At 41.5% G+C, this 15217-nt stretch overlaps 1 protein-coding gene across 4 annotated transcripts in view; it reads left to right on the forward strand.

The window, feature by feature from the left end:
- The window catches only part of LOC125465547 (neuronal calcium sensor 1), a 129954-nt gene that overhangs the window by 30441 nt on the left and 84296 nt on the right, over positions 1-15217 (forward strand). For all 4 annotated transcript variants that reach the window (XR_009442763.1, XM_048559183.2, XM_048559184.2 and 1 more), the window contains one exon: positions 12252-12276. Coding sequence is in view for 3 of the 4 variants with exons in the window: in XM_048559183.2 (XP_048415140.1) it covers positions 12252-12276 (25 nt within the window). In the remaining variant the exon portion in view is untranslated. The remainder of the gene's footprint in view (positions 1-12251; positions 12277-15217) is intronic.

Consider the following 15217-nt stretch of genomic DNA (forward strand, 5'->3'; position numbering starts at 1 on the left):
TTAAATGTCCATCAAGCAGTTTGATAAATCAGAGATCATGGAGTGGCATGTTGTACGAGGGATAGTCAACATATATGTGTTGAATCTGATCTGTGCTATTTGATGAGGTTGTGAAGGGCATCATGTGGCTGAGAAATAGAAGTGGGCTAAGCATAAATTCTCGGGGTTTCCAGAGGTATTAGTGCAGGAACAGAAGGTGAAGCCATTGAAAGTGATTCCCTGTATACAACTCTATAATTAAGATGGAATCAGGCAAGTGTAGTTCCCCACTGCTACCAGCCAATGGAGGAGTTGCATTGGAGAAGGATACTGCAGTTAAATGTGTAAAATTCGACAGGTAGGTTGGAAAAATGAAGCTGTAGTTCACAAAGCAAATCATTTGTAACATTGAGGGCAGTTTTAATACTGCTGAACAAAAACCTGACGAGGGGTTCAAATATGGAATTACTGAAAAAGTAAGCATGGATTTGAAAGTTGACAACGCATTCAGACTTTGGAGCATTAAGGGAATTTGAGATGGGGCAGTCATTTAGGACAAAGGGTTCAAGAGTTAATATTCTGAGGAAATTGGTGATGGTGGCAAATTTGAAGGGCAAGGGGACATTATCCATTTTAATTTCCCCTCCCACTTCCTTGATGCTGTACCTATCCATTGCTGCTTCCACTTTCAGTGAGGCCAAATGTAAACTGGAGGGACCACACCTGATATTTTGCCTTGGAAGCTTAAAGGCCAATGGCCTTAACATTAACCTCACCAGCTTCAAAATCCCTCTAGCCTGAACCTTATCCCATGTCCAGCTCTCCCCTCCTGACCTGACCAGACCTAATCTGTCCATCTTCCTATTCACCAATCTGCTCCACCCTTCCCACGAACCAATCACAATAACCCCCACCTGCATTTACCTATCACCATTCTACCTCTGCAGCCCCGCAGCCCCACCATCTCCCTCTATTTATTTCTGGGCTCTTCCGCCCCCCACCCTGACAAAAGACTTTGACCTAATATGTTGACTTTCCTGCTCCTCTGGTGCTGTTTGACCTGTTGTGCTTTTCCAGCAATTTTTCTGCAATGGTCTCCAATGAACATCGTATTTAGGTAGATCAAGGTATTGATTTAGTTTAAAAATACATTGAAATCATCCAAGAGATAGTAGGAACTGCCAATGCTGGAAAATCTAAGATAACACGATGTGAAGCTGGATGAACACAGCGGACCGAGCAGGAAAACTTGACGTTTCGGGCCTGAAGAAGGGTCCCGACCCAAAACGTCAAGTTTTCCTGCTCCTCTGATGCTGCTTGGCCTGCTGTGTTCATCCAGCTTCACACCGTGTTATCTTGAAATCACCCAATTTCCTTTTTTATGACAACAACTGTTTTCAGCTCCTCAAAAATAAATTGAATAATTTTTGTAGACTTCAGTGTGAGAGATTACTTTGTCACTTTAATCATTTATGTTATGGTACTGATAACAATGGAATAAAGCTGTTTATGCAGCACAGTTAGAACAGGTTCTACTTCCTGCTTCTCAACTGCTATAATCTAATATGGTCTGAAGGAATTCCTGAGGCCTAACGGAGTGAGGGAACAGGTGATAAATACTAATGGTGTTAATTGCATTTTAAGTGGTTGCAAAAATTTTGGAGAACTCGTAAGTTTTTTTGTGCGCGACTGTCTGAAATGAAGCCCTTAGATAAATGTATAGGCTTGATTTCTGTTTACGTACAGTTATCTTTTGGAGTGTAAAATTGATAGCAGAGAATGGTTAAATCAAATTTTAAAGTTTTGATGTTGCAGTGATTGTAACGAGATCAGCCAGGTGGACCTCCATAGAATTGTATCAGAGATAATGGGAACTGCAGATGCTGGAGAATCCAAGATAACAAAGTGTGAAGCTGGATGAACACAGCAGGCCAAGCAGCATCTCAGGAGCACAAAAGCTGACGTTTCAGGCCTAGACCCTCCATCAGAGAGGGGGATGGGGAGAGGGTTCTGAAATAAATAGGGAGAGAAAAGAAGATAGGTGGGGAGGGGACAGGTCAGTCCAGGGAAGACGGACAGGTCAAGGAGGCGGGGTGCGGTTAGTAGGTAGGAAATGGAGGTGCGGCTTGAGGTGGGAGGAAGGGATGGGTGAGAGGAAGAGCAGGTTAGGGAAACGGAGACAGGCTGGGCTGGTTTTGGGATGCAGTGGGGGGAGGGGACGAACTGGGCTGGTTTTGGGATGCGGTGGGGGAAAGGGGAGAGTTTGAAGCTGGTGAAGTCCACATTGATACCATTGGGCTGCAGGGTTCCCAAGTGGAATATGAGTTGCTGTTCCTGCAACCTTCGGGTGGCATCATTGTGGCACTGCAGGAGGCCCATGATGGACATGTTGTCTAAAGAATGGGAGAGGGAGTTAAAATGATTCGTGACTGGGAGGTGCAGTTGTTTATTGCGAACCGAGCGGAGGTGTTCTGCAAAGCGGTCCCCAAGCCTCCGCTTGGTTTCCCCAATGTAGAGGAAGCCACATTGGGTACAGTGGATACAGTATACCACATTGGCAGATGTGCAGGTGAACATCTGCTTAATATGGAAAGTCATCTTGGGTCCTGGGATGGTGGTGAGGGAGGAGGTGTGGGGGCAAGTGTAGCACTTCCTGCGGTTGCAGGGGAAGGTGCTGGGTGTGGTAGGGTTGGAGGGGAGTGTGGAGCGAACAAGAGAGTCACGGAGAGAGTGGTCTCTCCGAAAGGCAGACAAGGGTGGGGATGGAAAAATGTCTTGGGTGGTCGGGTCGGATTCTAGATGGCGGAAGTGTCGGAAGATGATGCGTTGTATCCAGAGGTTGGTGGGGTGGTGTGTCAGAATGAGGGGGATCCTCTTGGGGCGGTTGTGGTGGGGGCGGGGTGTAAGGGATGTGTTGCGGGAAATGCAGGAGACATGGTCAAGGGCATTGTTGACCACTGGGGGGGGGAAAGTTGTGGTCCTTGAAGAACTGGGACATCTGGGATGTGCGGGAGTGGAATGCCTCATCCTGGGGGCGGAGGCGGAGGAATTGGGAATAGGTGATGGAATTCTTCCTCTCACCCATCCCTTCCTCCCACCTCAAGCTGCACCCCCATTTCCTACCTACTAACCTCATCCCCCCTCCTTGACCTGTCCGTCTTTCCAGACCTGACCTATCCCCTCCCTACCTCCCCACCTGTACTCTCCTCTCCACGTATCTTCTTTTCTCTCCATCTTCCATCCGCCTCCCTCTCTCTTCTCTATTTATTCCAGAACCCTCTCCCCAGCCCCCTCTCTGATGAAGGGTCTAGGCCTGAAACGTCAGCTCTTGTGCTCCTGAGATGCTGCTTGGCCTGCTGTGTTCATCCAGCTTCACACTTTGTTATTTTGGACCTCATAGAATATCGGTTCCCTGATTGAGGCTGTTAATCTGGTCCAATCAGGCAGCCGTGGCTGAAGATTTCAACAGGAGTGCAAGAGGCTGTGTTCACAGAGCTGGCTCTGAGGAAGCTGCATCAGTGTCAAGGACTTCCGACGTGTAAATAATGGTGACTTGGAGGCGGCTTACCAGCCTCTGTCAAGTCATTTCAATGGTGTTGTTATCCACCCTTGTTTTCTGAAAATAATGTTTATGACCAGAGGAAGAATGAAGTTACAATGTAGACTAGGGTTACTACTTTACCTAAGAGGAAGCAAGGTATGAAAACAAGGGCAGCAGATTCTTGAGAACACCACAACCTGCAAGTTCCTCCTACATGCCACTCACCAACCTGGCTTGGAAGTATCTCGCTATGCTTTCATTGTCTCTGGGTTGAAATCCTGGATTTCCCTCCCTCACAGCATTGTGGATATACCTGTAACATGTGAACTTAAGCCATTGAAGAAAGCAGCTCGCCACCACCTTAAAAAGGGGAATTAATGACGGGTAAAATATGCTGGCCAGAAAGTGATGCCGGTGTCCCATGAATGAACAAAAAAAAGTTCAATTTCATCTCTGCATTCTTCATTGGTTTACTTCATAATGGCAATATTTCAATCAATAATACATTATGCTAATAAAATTATGTATTCCAGCTATTTTACATGAAATTGCCACTCTTTTCATGGATGTGTGTTATCATCACCAAGTCATCCTGACTTGGAGGTGTGTTGCTGGGTCAGGATCCTAGAATTCCCTCCCTAGATCTGTGGGGCTCTGCCTGCAACACATTGACCATGGCAGCCTAAGAGGGTGGCTCATTATTGCCTTCACAAGGGCAGATGGCAACGGGCAATAAAAAAAAGTGCTGGCAAACCAACAAAGTTCATGTCCCATAATGAATAGTTAAAAAAATCTGGAATGGATGGAACTCTAAAATTCACATGTGCAGCCACTCCAAAGGTCCGCATGTGGCGGGCAATGTGCTGACGCCATCTGTAGAATCGACTTACAATTTCAGAAGTTACTGCCATGCGTGAACTTTGAAGGGCCATACAGAAGAAAAATCATTCATGAGAATGCTGTACACTTTGACTGCCCGATACTACTCAATTGAAATATTCTGCTACTAATACAAACATCACTGAGTTGAAACTTCTTGTGAGCAATACGATGCCCCTGCTTTGATGTGTATCTCCATCTTATTATCCAAATCCTCCGTATCATGTTTGGTTTGGAATACGTTATTGTAGCATTTGGTACAGTTCATGGCATAGTGGGGCTTTAAATTACATCTGAATCATTGATTTACTGTGCATTTCTGGGGTGCACTCACCTGTGGAAAAACCCAAATTTTCTTCACTTGTCAAAGTTATCAATAGCATTGCCATCCTCATTTATAACAGTTACAATTCTCCCTTTGTACTGTCACCTGCAACATGTATCTAGACAACATACAATATAATGGGGCGGCACGGTGGTTCAGTGGTTAGCACTGCAGCCTCACAGCGCCAGGGACCGGGGTTCGATTCCAGCCTTGGGTAACTGTCTGTGTGGAGTTTGCACGTTCTCCCCGTGTCTGCGTGGGTTTCCTCCGGGTGCTCCGGTTTCCTCCCACAGTCCAAAGATGTGCAAGCTAGGTGGATTGGCCATGATGATCAAGGTTGTCTGGGTTATAGGGGGATGTGTCTGGGTGGGATGCTCCAAGAGGCGGTGTGGACTTTTTGGGCTGAAGGGCCTGTTTCCACACTGTAGGGAATCTAATCAATATCTCACTAACTTATTAACATGGCAACTGCAACCCTGAAACAAAATAAGAACTGATGTCTTCAAAACACTTCCTTCTTAACAATTCTTTAATCATTCATGAATTTTCACTGAAGCTGTGAAAACCCTTGGAGGTAAAGGTAAATGAAAGTAACTATGAAGCGGCTCCTATATTCATTCTGGTCAGTAAAGTTAAAGTGGGTTTATCTTAAATCATACTCAACCCAGTAATTATTAGCAAAGTCCAGGAAAAATTAACTCAGTTCAGTAGTAACATTTTTGCCTTGTATGTAAGTTATACAGGGTAATAGAATGCAGTTTGCTAATCTCTTAGGAATTTCATGAGCTACTAGATGAAATGAGGATCTTCTCTATAAAGAGAAAAAATAAATTTCTACTCACACCCGTAACTAATTGCATCACTGAAAAACCCTTGGATGGATGGAACACCGTGGTTGGAGGAACTTTAATTATTGATAATGATCTTGTGACCGTACATTTGTTTTGCTGAAGTTATAGAAGGAACCTAGACATTGCCTGCTATTTCTTCATTGTGGTTGCTCCTTTGTTTTGAATTGGTATTGAATTTTGTCCCTGATTGAAACTGAAAATTCAGAGTAATAACACTGTTCCTTAAAGGACAAGTAAGATTATGTTAGGTTTAAAATAGTGATGGTAAAGTATAGATTGGGTCTAAAAGTTAACTTTATAAATTGGAGGAAGGCCAATTTTGATGGTATGAGGCAAGAATTTCCAGAAGTTGATTGCAGCTAGATATTTGCAGTCATGGGGTGGCTGGAAAATGGGAAGCTTTCAAAAATGAGATAAACCAGATTCTAGAAACAGTATGCTCCAGTTACGGTGAAGGACGTAACCAGTAGGTGTAGGGAATGCCCAATGACTAGAGAAATTGAGGTCTTAGTAGAGAAAAAGAAGGAAGCCTATGTCTGGTATAGACAGCAGGGATTGAGTGAATCCCTAGAAGCATATAAAGGCAGTAGAAGCACACTTAAAAGGAAAATCAGGAGGCCAAAAATGGGACATGAGATTGTTTTGGCAAATAGGGTTAAGGAAAATCCAAAGGGATTCTACAAGTGCATTAAGGCCAAATGAGTAACTAGGGAGAGAATGATGCCCCTTAAAGATCAGCAAGCCACCAATATGTGGAGCTACAGGTGGGGCAGGTACTACGCGCGTATTTTACATCCGTGTTTATTGTAGAGAAGGATGTGGAAGCTAGAGAACATGGGGAAATAAATAGCGACATCTTGAAAAACTTCTGTATTACAGAGGAGTAGGGTGCTGTCTGTCTTAAAATGCATAAAGGTGGATAAATCCCTGGCACCTGATCAGGAGTAGCCTAGAACTTTGCGGGAAGCTGGGGAAGTGATTCCTGGGCCTATTACTGAGATATTTGTATCATTGATAGCCAAAGGTGAGGTACTAGAAGACTGAAGGTTGGCGAATGTGGTGCCACTATTTTAAAAAAAAGATGGTAAGGAAAAGCTAGGGAACTATAGACCAGTGAACCTAACATCAGTGGAGGGCAAGTTGTTGGAAGGAATCCTGGGGGACAGGATTTACATGTATTTGGAAAGGCAAAGACTGATTAGGGATAGTCAACATGGGAAATCATGTCTCACTAACTTGAGTGAGTAATTTGAAGACGTAATGAAAAGGATTGATGAAGGCAGAGTGGTGGACCTGATATTTATGGATTTTAGTAAGGCATTTGACAAGGCTCTGTATGGTATAATGGTTAGCAAGATTAGATCACATGGAATAGAGGCAGAACTAGCCCTTTGGATACAGAACTGGCTCGAAGGTAGGAGACAAGGTGGTGGTGGTTTGCTTTTCAGACTGAAGGCCTGTGACCAGTGGTTGGCCACAAGGATCGGTGCTGGGTCCACTGCCTTTTGTCATTTATATAAATGATTTGGATGTAAACATAAGGGGGTATGGTTAGTACGTTTGCAGATGACACCAAAACTGGAGATGTAGTGCACAGTTAGAAGGTTACCTCGGAGCTCAACAGGACCTTGATCAGATCAGCCGAGGAGTGGCAAATGCACATAAAAGCCCACTGATAAGACTTTGAATATAAAACAGTCTTGTTTCTCCTCTGTTAATTAATGATAGCTGGAACAATATGTCCGCAGATGATATCCATTTGTTAGGGAAGGGAAAATAGCCAGTAGTTCCTGAACTAAATTAGTAACTATGATGCCTGTTGAGATTGTGTTTTTTTGTGTGGAGACTTCTGGTGAGGATAGATTCAAGCTAAGTTTGTGATGGCAGCTTATTTTTTTGACAACCAGTATTTCAATTAGTCTGCTCATTGATGAGCTATAGTCTAGATTCCATTGTAAATCCCTTGTATCTGTAAATGTGTGTGTATATATTTAAATGAATGTGTGTGTTATATAAATGTATAAATTTGTCTGTTGATGTTTTATCTTGAGCTGCTTCCATAAGTGATAGATTGCCATTGTCTTCAGCTGTCAGAGCACAGTAAGAAATCAGGCCCCAAGTCTACCCGAGCTAGAACGGGAACTCAGCCCATGCTCTGATGTCATTGTGAATCATGTGCTATCATTTAGTAAAGTTAGCTAAATGACCATTAAGTATAAGATCCTTTAGAAAAAAATTTGAAATGCTTAATACGGGACATCTATTGAAACTTACAGAATGCTGAAAAGCCTGGATAGAATGGATGTTGGGAAGATATTTCCATTAGCAGGAGAGACTAGGACCCGAGGGCACAGCCTTAGAATAAAGGGAAGACCCTTTAGAACGAAGATGAGGAGCAACCTCTTAAGCCAGAGGGTGGTGAATCAATCGATTTCATTTCCCCAGAAGGCTACAGAGGCCTGGTCATTCTGTATATTTAAAACAGAGATAGATAGACTCTTGTCTGTTAAGCAGATCAAAGGTTACCAGGAGAAGGCAGGACAATGTAGTTAAGGAACTTATCAGCCATGACTGAATGGTGGAGCAAGACTCCCTGGGCTGAATAGCCTAACTTCTCTAACTTCTCCTCCTATGTCTTATGATCTAATGGTCAAACAAGGCAATAGCTCCATTCAACAAGTGTATGTATGGAAAACATCTCTCTGAAAGGCTGTTTCCCTGATTGCAATTTGAGTCAAGTATTTATCCATCGCTCTGTCTCACTGGTTACCTAGGCTTCTTGAGCACCATGGGGTTACAGGATAGGTGCAATGATTCCAGAATTTCACATCTGGAACACAAGCCTGTAGTTGGTTCACTGTAAGCTGAACACTCCTACCTCACTGTGCATTCTTCAGTACTGGGTCCCTATGTTCCGGTAATGGAGTTCGTGCCAGTGTATATTTCATAGCGCGGCATTTTTGGTGTTCCAGACAGATCCTCACACCACCCAGCCAAGGCAAACACCCCATCCCTAGGTTAAACAATCCTTTTGACTCTACAATAACAATGGGGTCCCTTTTCTTATTGTGTCACAAAGAAATTTCCTCTGACCTGTTTATCACCTAGCCTTTCACTACATTATGATGGGCCCTAGCATTTGCAGGTATTTCAATCATGATGTTCCTTTTTGTATTAGCATGATTACCTTTTTTCTTATTCTGTTTACTGTTACTAATTTGGCTCCAGTGTTAACTGTTTCAATTGCAATGTAAATATTCTTCCTGCTTCAACAGCATTCAAGTAGTCCTGTGCTGTACCTGCACCACATTGACACTTCAATTTTAAGTATGTCCACTTTTGCTCTGGTATGCCCTCCTGCACCCTTCACTGAGTCAGGATTTATCTCCTTGCCTGAAAGTAATGATAGAGTTAGGGAAATGCCAGACTATGAAGTTACAGAAACTCTGCAGATCTGGCAGTATCTGTAGAGAGAGAAATAGAGTTAATTTTTCGAGTGCAGTGATCCTTTGAAGGAAACGGATTTTCTCCAGCATCTTATGCTCTTGTTTCAAGTTCAAGATTGTGGTTGAATACAGTTCTTGTGTTGCTAAAGGCCCACAGCACCTCATGGTTGCTCAGTTTTGAGTTGTTAGATCTGTTCAGTTTGTTCCATTTTAGCATGGTTTTACCAATCAACAAGATGTGAAAGCAGACCTTTGTCTCCACAGCAACTCTATGGTAATCACGCCTACTGATATTGTCATGGACAGATCCATCTGCAAGAGGTAAATTGGTGAAGATGTGGTCAAGTAAGGATTTCCTTCTAATATAAGTCCAAAATGTGAAATTTAACTCAGCACTACTTTTCAGTCTCAAGCTACTTTCAATCTACTACTAATAAACCAAGCTGATATGTATGACGCATTAAGTGCTGAGTGCTACAAGTCATCTCAATAACTTGTTTAATCTCAGTTCGGTCACTTGATATCTCCCATACACCTGTTTGTCTTTCTCCTCATAATTATTTTCAGATTTTAAAAGTGTTCCTCTGATCGTATGTTGAGACCAGGCAGATAAAATGTTCAAAAATAAATCTGTGTTTAGAAACTCTGCTGACATGTGCCTATGGGCATGAGAGATCTGATCATCTGAGTTACTGGAATTGGGTGTGTGTGGAGCTTGCATGTTCTCCCTGTGTCAGGTTGGGTTTCTGCTGGGGCCTCTGGTTTCCTTCCATAGTCCAAAGATGTGCAGGATAGATGGATTGGCCATGCTGAATTTCCCCATAGTGTCCAAAGATTTATAGGCTAGGCGGATTAGCTATGGTAAATGCAGGGTTACCAGGATGAGGTGAAGGGAGGATCTGGGTGGGCTGATGCAGACTTGATGGGCCAAATGGCCTCAATCTGCACTGTAGGGATTCTTTGATTCTATAACTTTGGTACAAAAAGTGACCTGAACACTTCTGGCACACGTGCTCCTGACAGATTTTGTAAACAAACAATAAATGCGCCTACTTTATATGGTTCTCCTTATTTAGAATATTGCATTGTGTTCTTACTTTTGATCTCCAGAGTATTTGAATACGTTGCTTTCTTACAGTTTCACCATTTGAAGACAGAAATTCATAATGCCTCTTTAGGATTATTTCCTTCTGTGACAACAAAAACCAAGGAGTGAATTAATTACTGGTTCTGTGGTGCCATATGCTAACCTTAAAATTTGAATGCAACTTCAAACTGTATATAGCCAAATAGTTAATTTGCCAGTTTTAGCCATGTTAATGTCAGGAACCATTCTGATGAGGCACTGTGCTTCCCTAGAGACAAAATGAAAATTGTACTTTTCTCCAACAGATGATTAGGGCTGATGCTTCATCTAACTATATCATTGTAAGTTGCAGCGAATTGCACTTCTGAGAGTCAAAACCACCCCCTATCCTTGGATTGCTCTTAACAATAAAAGTAACCATTGGTTCATTTTCTCCAATGCCAAACATCTATCTTGCACCTTCGCTCCCACCTCTTCAAACTCTAGGCTTCTACCTTTTCCTGCTCAAAGGTAAGAAAACCTGATCTTTATTATGCTCTTTTCCTAGTCCTTCCCATGTTAATGGTATGCCATATACCAAGAGTGAACCTCATTTGAACATTATATAAATAAGTGTAGGTCTTTCCTGTACTATGCGATGAGAGAAAACCTGATTTAATTGAATTTATAAAGTATTTTTCAACTATGAAGTTTGATGCCCTTCGCTCTAAATGCGATGATTGCTGGCAACTGAAGCAAACTAAACCCTCCGTCATCCCCAACTGTACTGATATTGCTGGGGGAAAAAAGAATATTGCTTTTGTTGTTCATTTTTCTTGCCCTTCACAGATTCTCAATTGGTCATACACTTGAATCAGAGAAACACTTTAACAGCTCTTTACACCTTAAGCTTTTATTCTCTGTAAAATCCTTAGATGTGCCATTTTATCAAATGCTTTCTGAACATATAAGTACAACACATCCACTGATCCTCCTTTATCTACATCACTCTCTCAAAGAACACCAATAGATTTGTTAAACATGGTATTCCTTTCAAAAAAATTATGTTGACCCTGCTTGATTACCTAGAAATTACCGAAGTACTTAGTGATAACTTCTTCAATAATAGCATTGAACATTTTCCCCGTGACCGATGTGAAGCTAACTGATCTGCAGTTTCCTGCTTTCTGTTACACTCTGTTTTTGAATAGAAGAGTCTTTATTTTCCCCTCAAATGCGTGCATCCCTGAATCAAGGGAATCTTGGAAAATTACAACTAATGCATCAACTATCTTGCTAACCACATCTTCTAAGATCATAGGTTGAAGTCTGTTCCGTCCATGGCAATTGTCCGCCTGTAGCTTGAACAATTTAAACAGTACCACTTCACTGATTTTCCTGAGGTATTCTCTCTCTTCCATTTCCTGATTTATTGCGACTTTTCACATATTGTCTCCTCTGTCATGAAGACTGATGCAAAAGAACTATTTAGTTCATCTGCCATTTTCTGTTCTTTCATTACTAACTCTCCAGTCTCATTATTTATTGGACATATACTCACTTTGTTAGCTCTTTTTAAAACAGTTATCAAAACTCTTGCCATCTGTTTTACAGTGCATTCCTTACACTACTTGGTGAGTGAAAAAGCTTTTCCTCAGATCTCTTTTGCAGTCACTTTAAATCTAACCCTTACGTCCTCATTCCTCTTTACATGAGGAAAAAGTTTCACCTTTTCTGTTCTATCCCCTCATGATCTTGAACAGCTGTATCCGATCTCCAGTTAAGTGCCTCCACTCCAGGGTGTACAGTCCCACGTTGTTCAATCTTTTGTCATCCTTGGAACCATTCTTACAAATTGCTTCTGCATACACCTATGTATAGGGCTATTACAGAATTCTCAGACTGGCACATATGTGCTCACGTTTAAGATGGAAAGTTCAAGCCCAAACAAACTGACTTCAACTAACAACCCTAAATGAACAATATTTCCTGGTTTGTCATTTGACTTTTCTCTTTTGCAGTTAAAAATGATAGTATGACTGATATACCTGATGAACAATATAATTTAAATGCTACTTGGCTGCTTTGCTCTCAGATTCTATATGCACACATAAAGTATGGGCTGTTTGGTAAACCTGTTAACTGTTTTGTTTTTCTTTTTCAGTTACTGAAAAAGAAGTCCAACAGTGGTAAGTCCAGTGTTCCTATATTTTTAAAAGGGGAAAAATGTTTTCTATCAAATACCATCTAATTGAATGATAGAGTATTTCAACGGACTCAATGGTTTACTCCTGTTTCTATGTATAAATCCAATCAGAATGCCTCCTTGGTAAGCTACACCACATTAGGAAGATCTCAGGTTTTATAACTTGATTGGCTCAGGCTACTTAGCATAGCACAGTGTGATGGTAGGAATACTTTAAATGGCAACACAGGAAAAATCAGCCAGTGTTTCTTCTGAATACTGTCAGCTGCTGAAATGTAATAATCCAAAATGTCATTTAGGTTGCTACCTAGCAGTTCCTTCACTCTGAGATGTTAATTAATTCAGTCTATTTGGCATGATGGTACAGTGGTTCACACTTTTACCTCACAGCTGGGTACTCTGGGTTCCTCCCACAGTGTCAACATGTGTAGGTTAGGTGGATTAGCCATGTTAAACTGCTCGGTAGTGTCCAGGTAGATGAGCTGTTGACAAATGCGGGGTCTGGAATTTTTGGGAGGTGTGGAGGATGTTGATTTGGATGGGGTACACTTCAGAGGGTCGGTGCAGGCTCCATGGGCTGAATGGCCTGTATCTGCACTGAAAAATTTCTATGATTCTATCTCATTGCACAATGCCAGGACTTTTATAACCTGCGTCCTGGTTCCAGAACATGCTGCTAGCAGGAACTAGGGGGGGAAGGGGAACATGTTAGTGTTTAGTTGCAAAGGAGCTAAGTTGAATATTGTTCTAACAGCATCTGGCTGATATTAATTTAATCTAAAATGGATATTGTAATGATGTACCAGGAAATATCTCACATTTTGACTGTCTCAAATCTGTTTCCAGTGAGCCTGGGTCTACTCCATGACATTTTGTTGCCCCATGTTTGAGAAAAGTTGTCAATTTCATCATTGATAGAAAAGAAATGACATTTATAAAGGAAGGATGTTGTTCTTCAGTTGAGTTCCAGCATTTTTCAGCAAGTGTGCTGCATCTGGTTTCACTGGGACCTTTCCAGAGAATAAAAGTCCAAAGTTAACATTTTTTGCCATTGATGATCACAAAAATAAATTAGAACTTCATACAGAGCTTTTCATACCTGTTTCGATGTAACATGTTTTGATACAACTCTTGGTAAGAACAGATTCAGAAAACTAACTTAAGATAACTATTTAGTTTTTATAATATTTATTTTCCAAGGTTAAGCCTTAGAACATTAGTAGTATGTTATCTTTGATAGGATATCCAAATTACGAATGGTGCCATTTGAACTAGTGAGTAATTGGATGTAATATTTATTCAGACTGGTAAATACAGTTGGTCTGTTCTCATCTGATGCAAATACTTCATATTCTAGGCATCCAGTTAATGCTGTGGCGAATGAACAGCTTCAGGAGCTTTACATGTTATAGACTTGAGATGGAAGTTGTTGGGAAATCGATGAGGGAAAAAAATGCAGGGCAAGCACAGGGAAGGATTTAAAGAGAAATGTCTAGATTGGCCATTGCTGCTCTAAGAAACAACCATGTTTGTATATGATTACTATTTGAGAGAGCAATGGAGCTTATGTTTCCTTTAACTTGCTCATTTTGCTAAGTTCTACTGATGAAGAAAAATATTTTTGCACGTCAGACCATGATGAAGTGAAGGCATCAACTGATCGATGTGGATGAGGACATTTAGGTTAATATTTTAGAAGATTAATGCAGGGATAATCATATTTAATTCGCTCTGCCATCATTTGACATTTAATTTCAAACTGTTCACGCATTACATTTGTTATTGTTTGGTGCACAGGCACAAGTGTTCTTGGTGACTTCTAAGTATTGCGATGGCATTTTCATCTTCTGACTAAAATTTAGAAAAGTTGTATTTTTTAATTTAGAAAAAAGTCTCAGTTCAGTTCATTTATCAGAATTTATAAATCTTTGCTAAGTTTTCCTGCTTTTCTATGCCCTTATTTTGATTTTATAGCAGAGTATTTTGGCAGTCAGTTTTTTTTGGACAAAACTTTTGATTGGTTCATGTTTTCTTGTCAGAATAGTGTGTCCATTGGTGCTTCCAACATTCATAATAAAATGCTAGACATGGGTTTAAAATTCTTCACATTCAGTTGGATGTAACCGGTAAAGGAGTAGAATTACTTGCAGCAGTTTTCCCAAATGGGTTGATTGGTTTAGTCAAGCAAATAGCTTCAGCTGTGCAAGTTAAGATACTCTGGAGCCACTATCTCTACTGGATAGATTTTTAAAAATTCAACTTGATTAGATTCCCTACAGTGTGGAAACAGGCCCTTCGGCCCAACAAGTCCACACCGCCCCTTGATGCATCCCAACCAGGCCCATCCCCATATAACCCACACACCCCTGAACACTACGGGCAATTTAGCCTGGCCGATCCACCTAGCCTGCACATCTTTGGACTGTGAGAGGAAACCGGAGTACCTGGAGGAAACCCACGCAGACACGGGGAGAATGTGCAAACTCCACACAGACAGTTGCCCAAGGCTGGAATTGAACCCAGGTCCCTGGTGCTGTGAGGCTGCAGTGCTAACCACTGAGCCACTGTGCCGCCCAGCTTGTGCAGAGGTGTTATTATACACGTCTGCAACAGGCAGGACTTGAACCTGGGTCTCTGGCTCAGAATTAGGGACACCACATTGTCACAAGTTGATAAGCTGATCCAAGATGGTATGGTGCTAGGAGAAAGTTGTTTTGGTGGCGAAGAATATCAGCCAAGGTTTCTGTAACTGCTTTTTAAAAAAATCTGGTATCCTATGCTTGGAGTTGAAAGTATGTGGAAATTGGTGGCTATGACACCCTTTATGAATTAACATAATATTTGTATTCTGAATACTTAAAAATAAAGTAGGATAGCCTTGAATTTTAAAAACAAACAGAAAGAACTGTAATGCTGTAAATCAG

This window comes from Stegostoma tigrinum, chromosome 29 (genome assembly GCF_030684315.1).
Source record: "Stegostoma tigrinum isolate sSteTig4 chromosome 29, sSteTig4.hap1, whole genome shotgun sequence".
Lineage (NCBI taxonomy): Eukaryota > Metazoa > Chordata > Chondrichthyes > Orectolobiformes > Stegostomatidae > Stegostoma > Stegostoma tigrinum.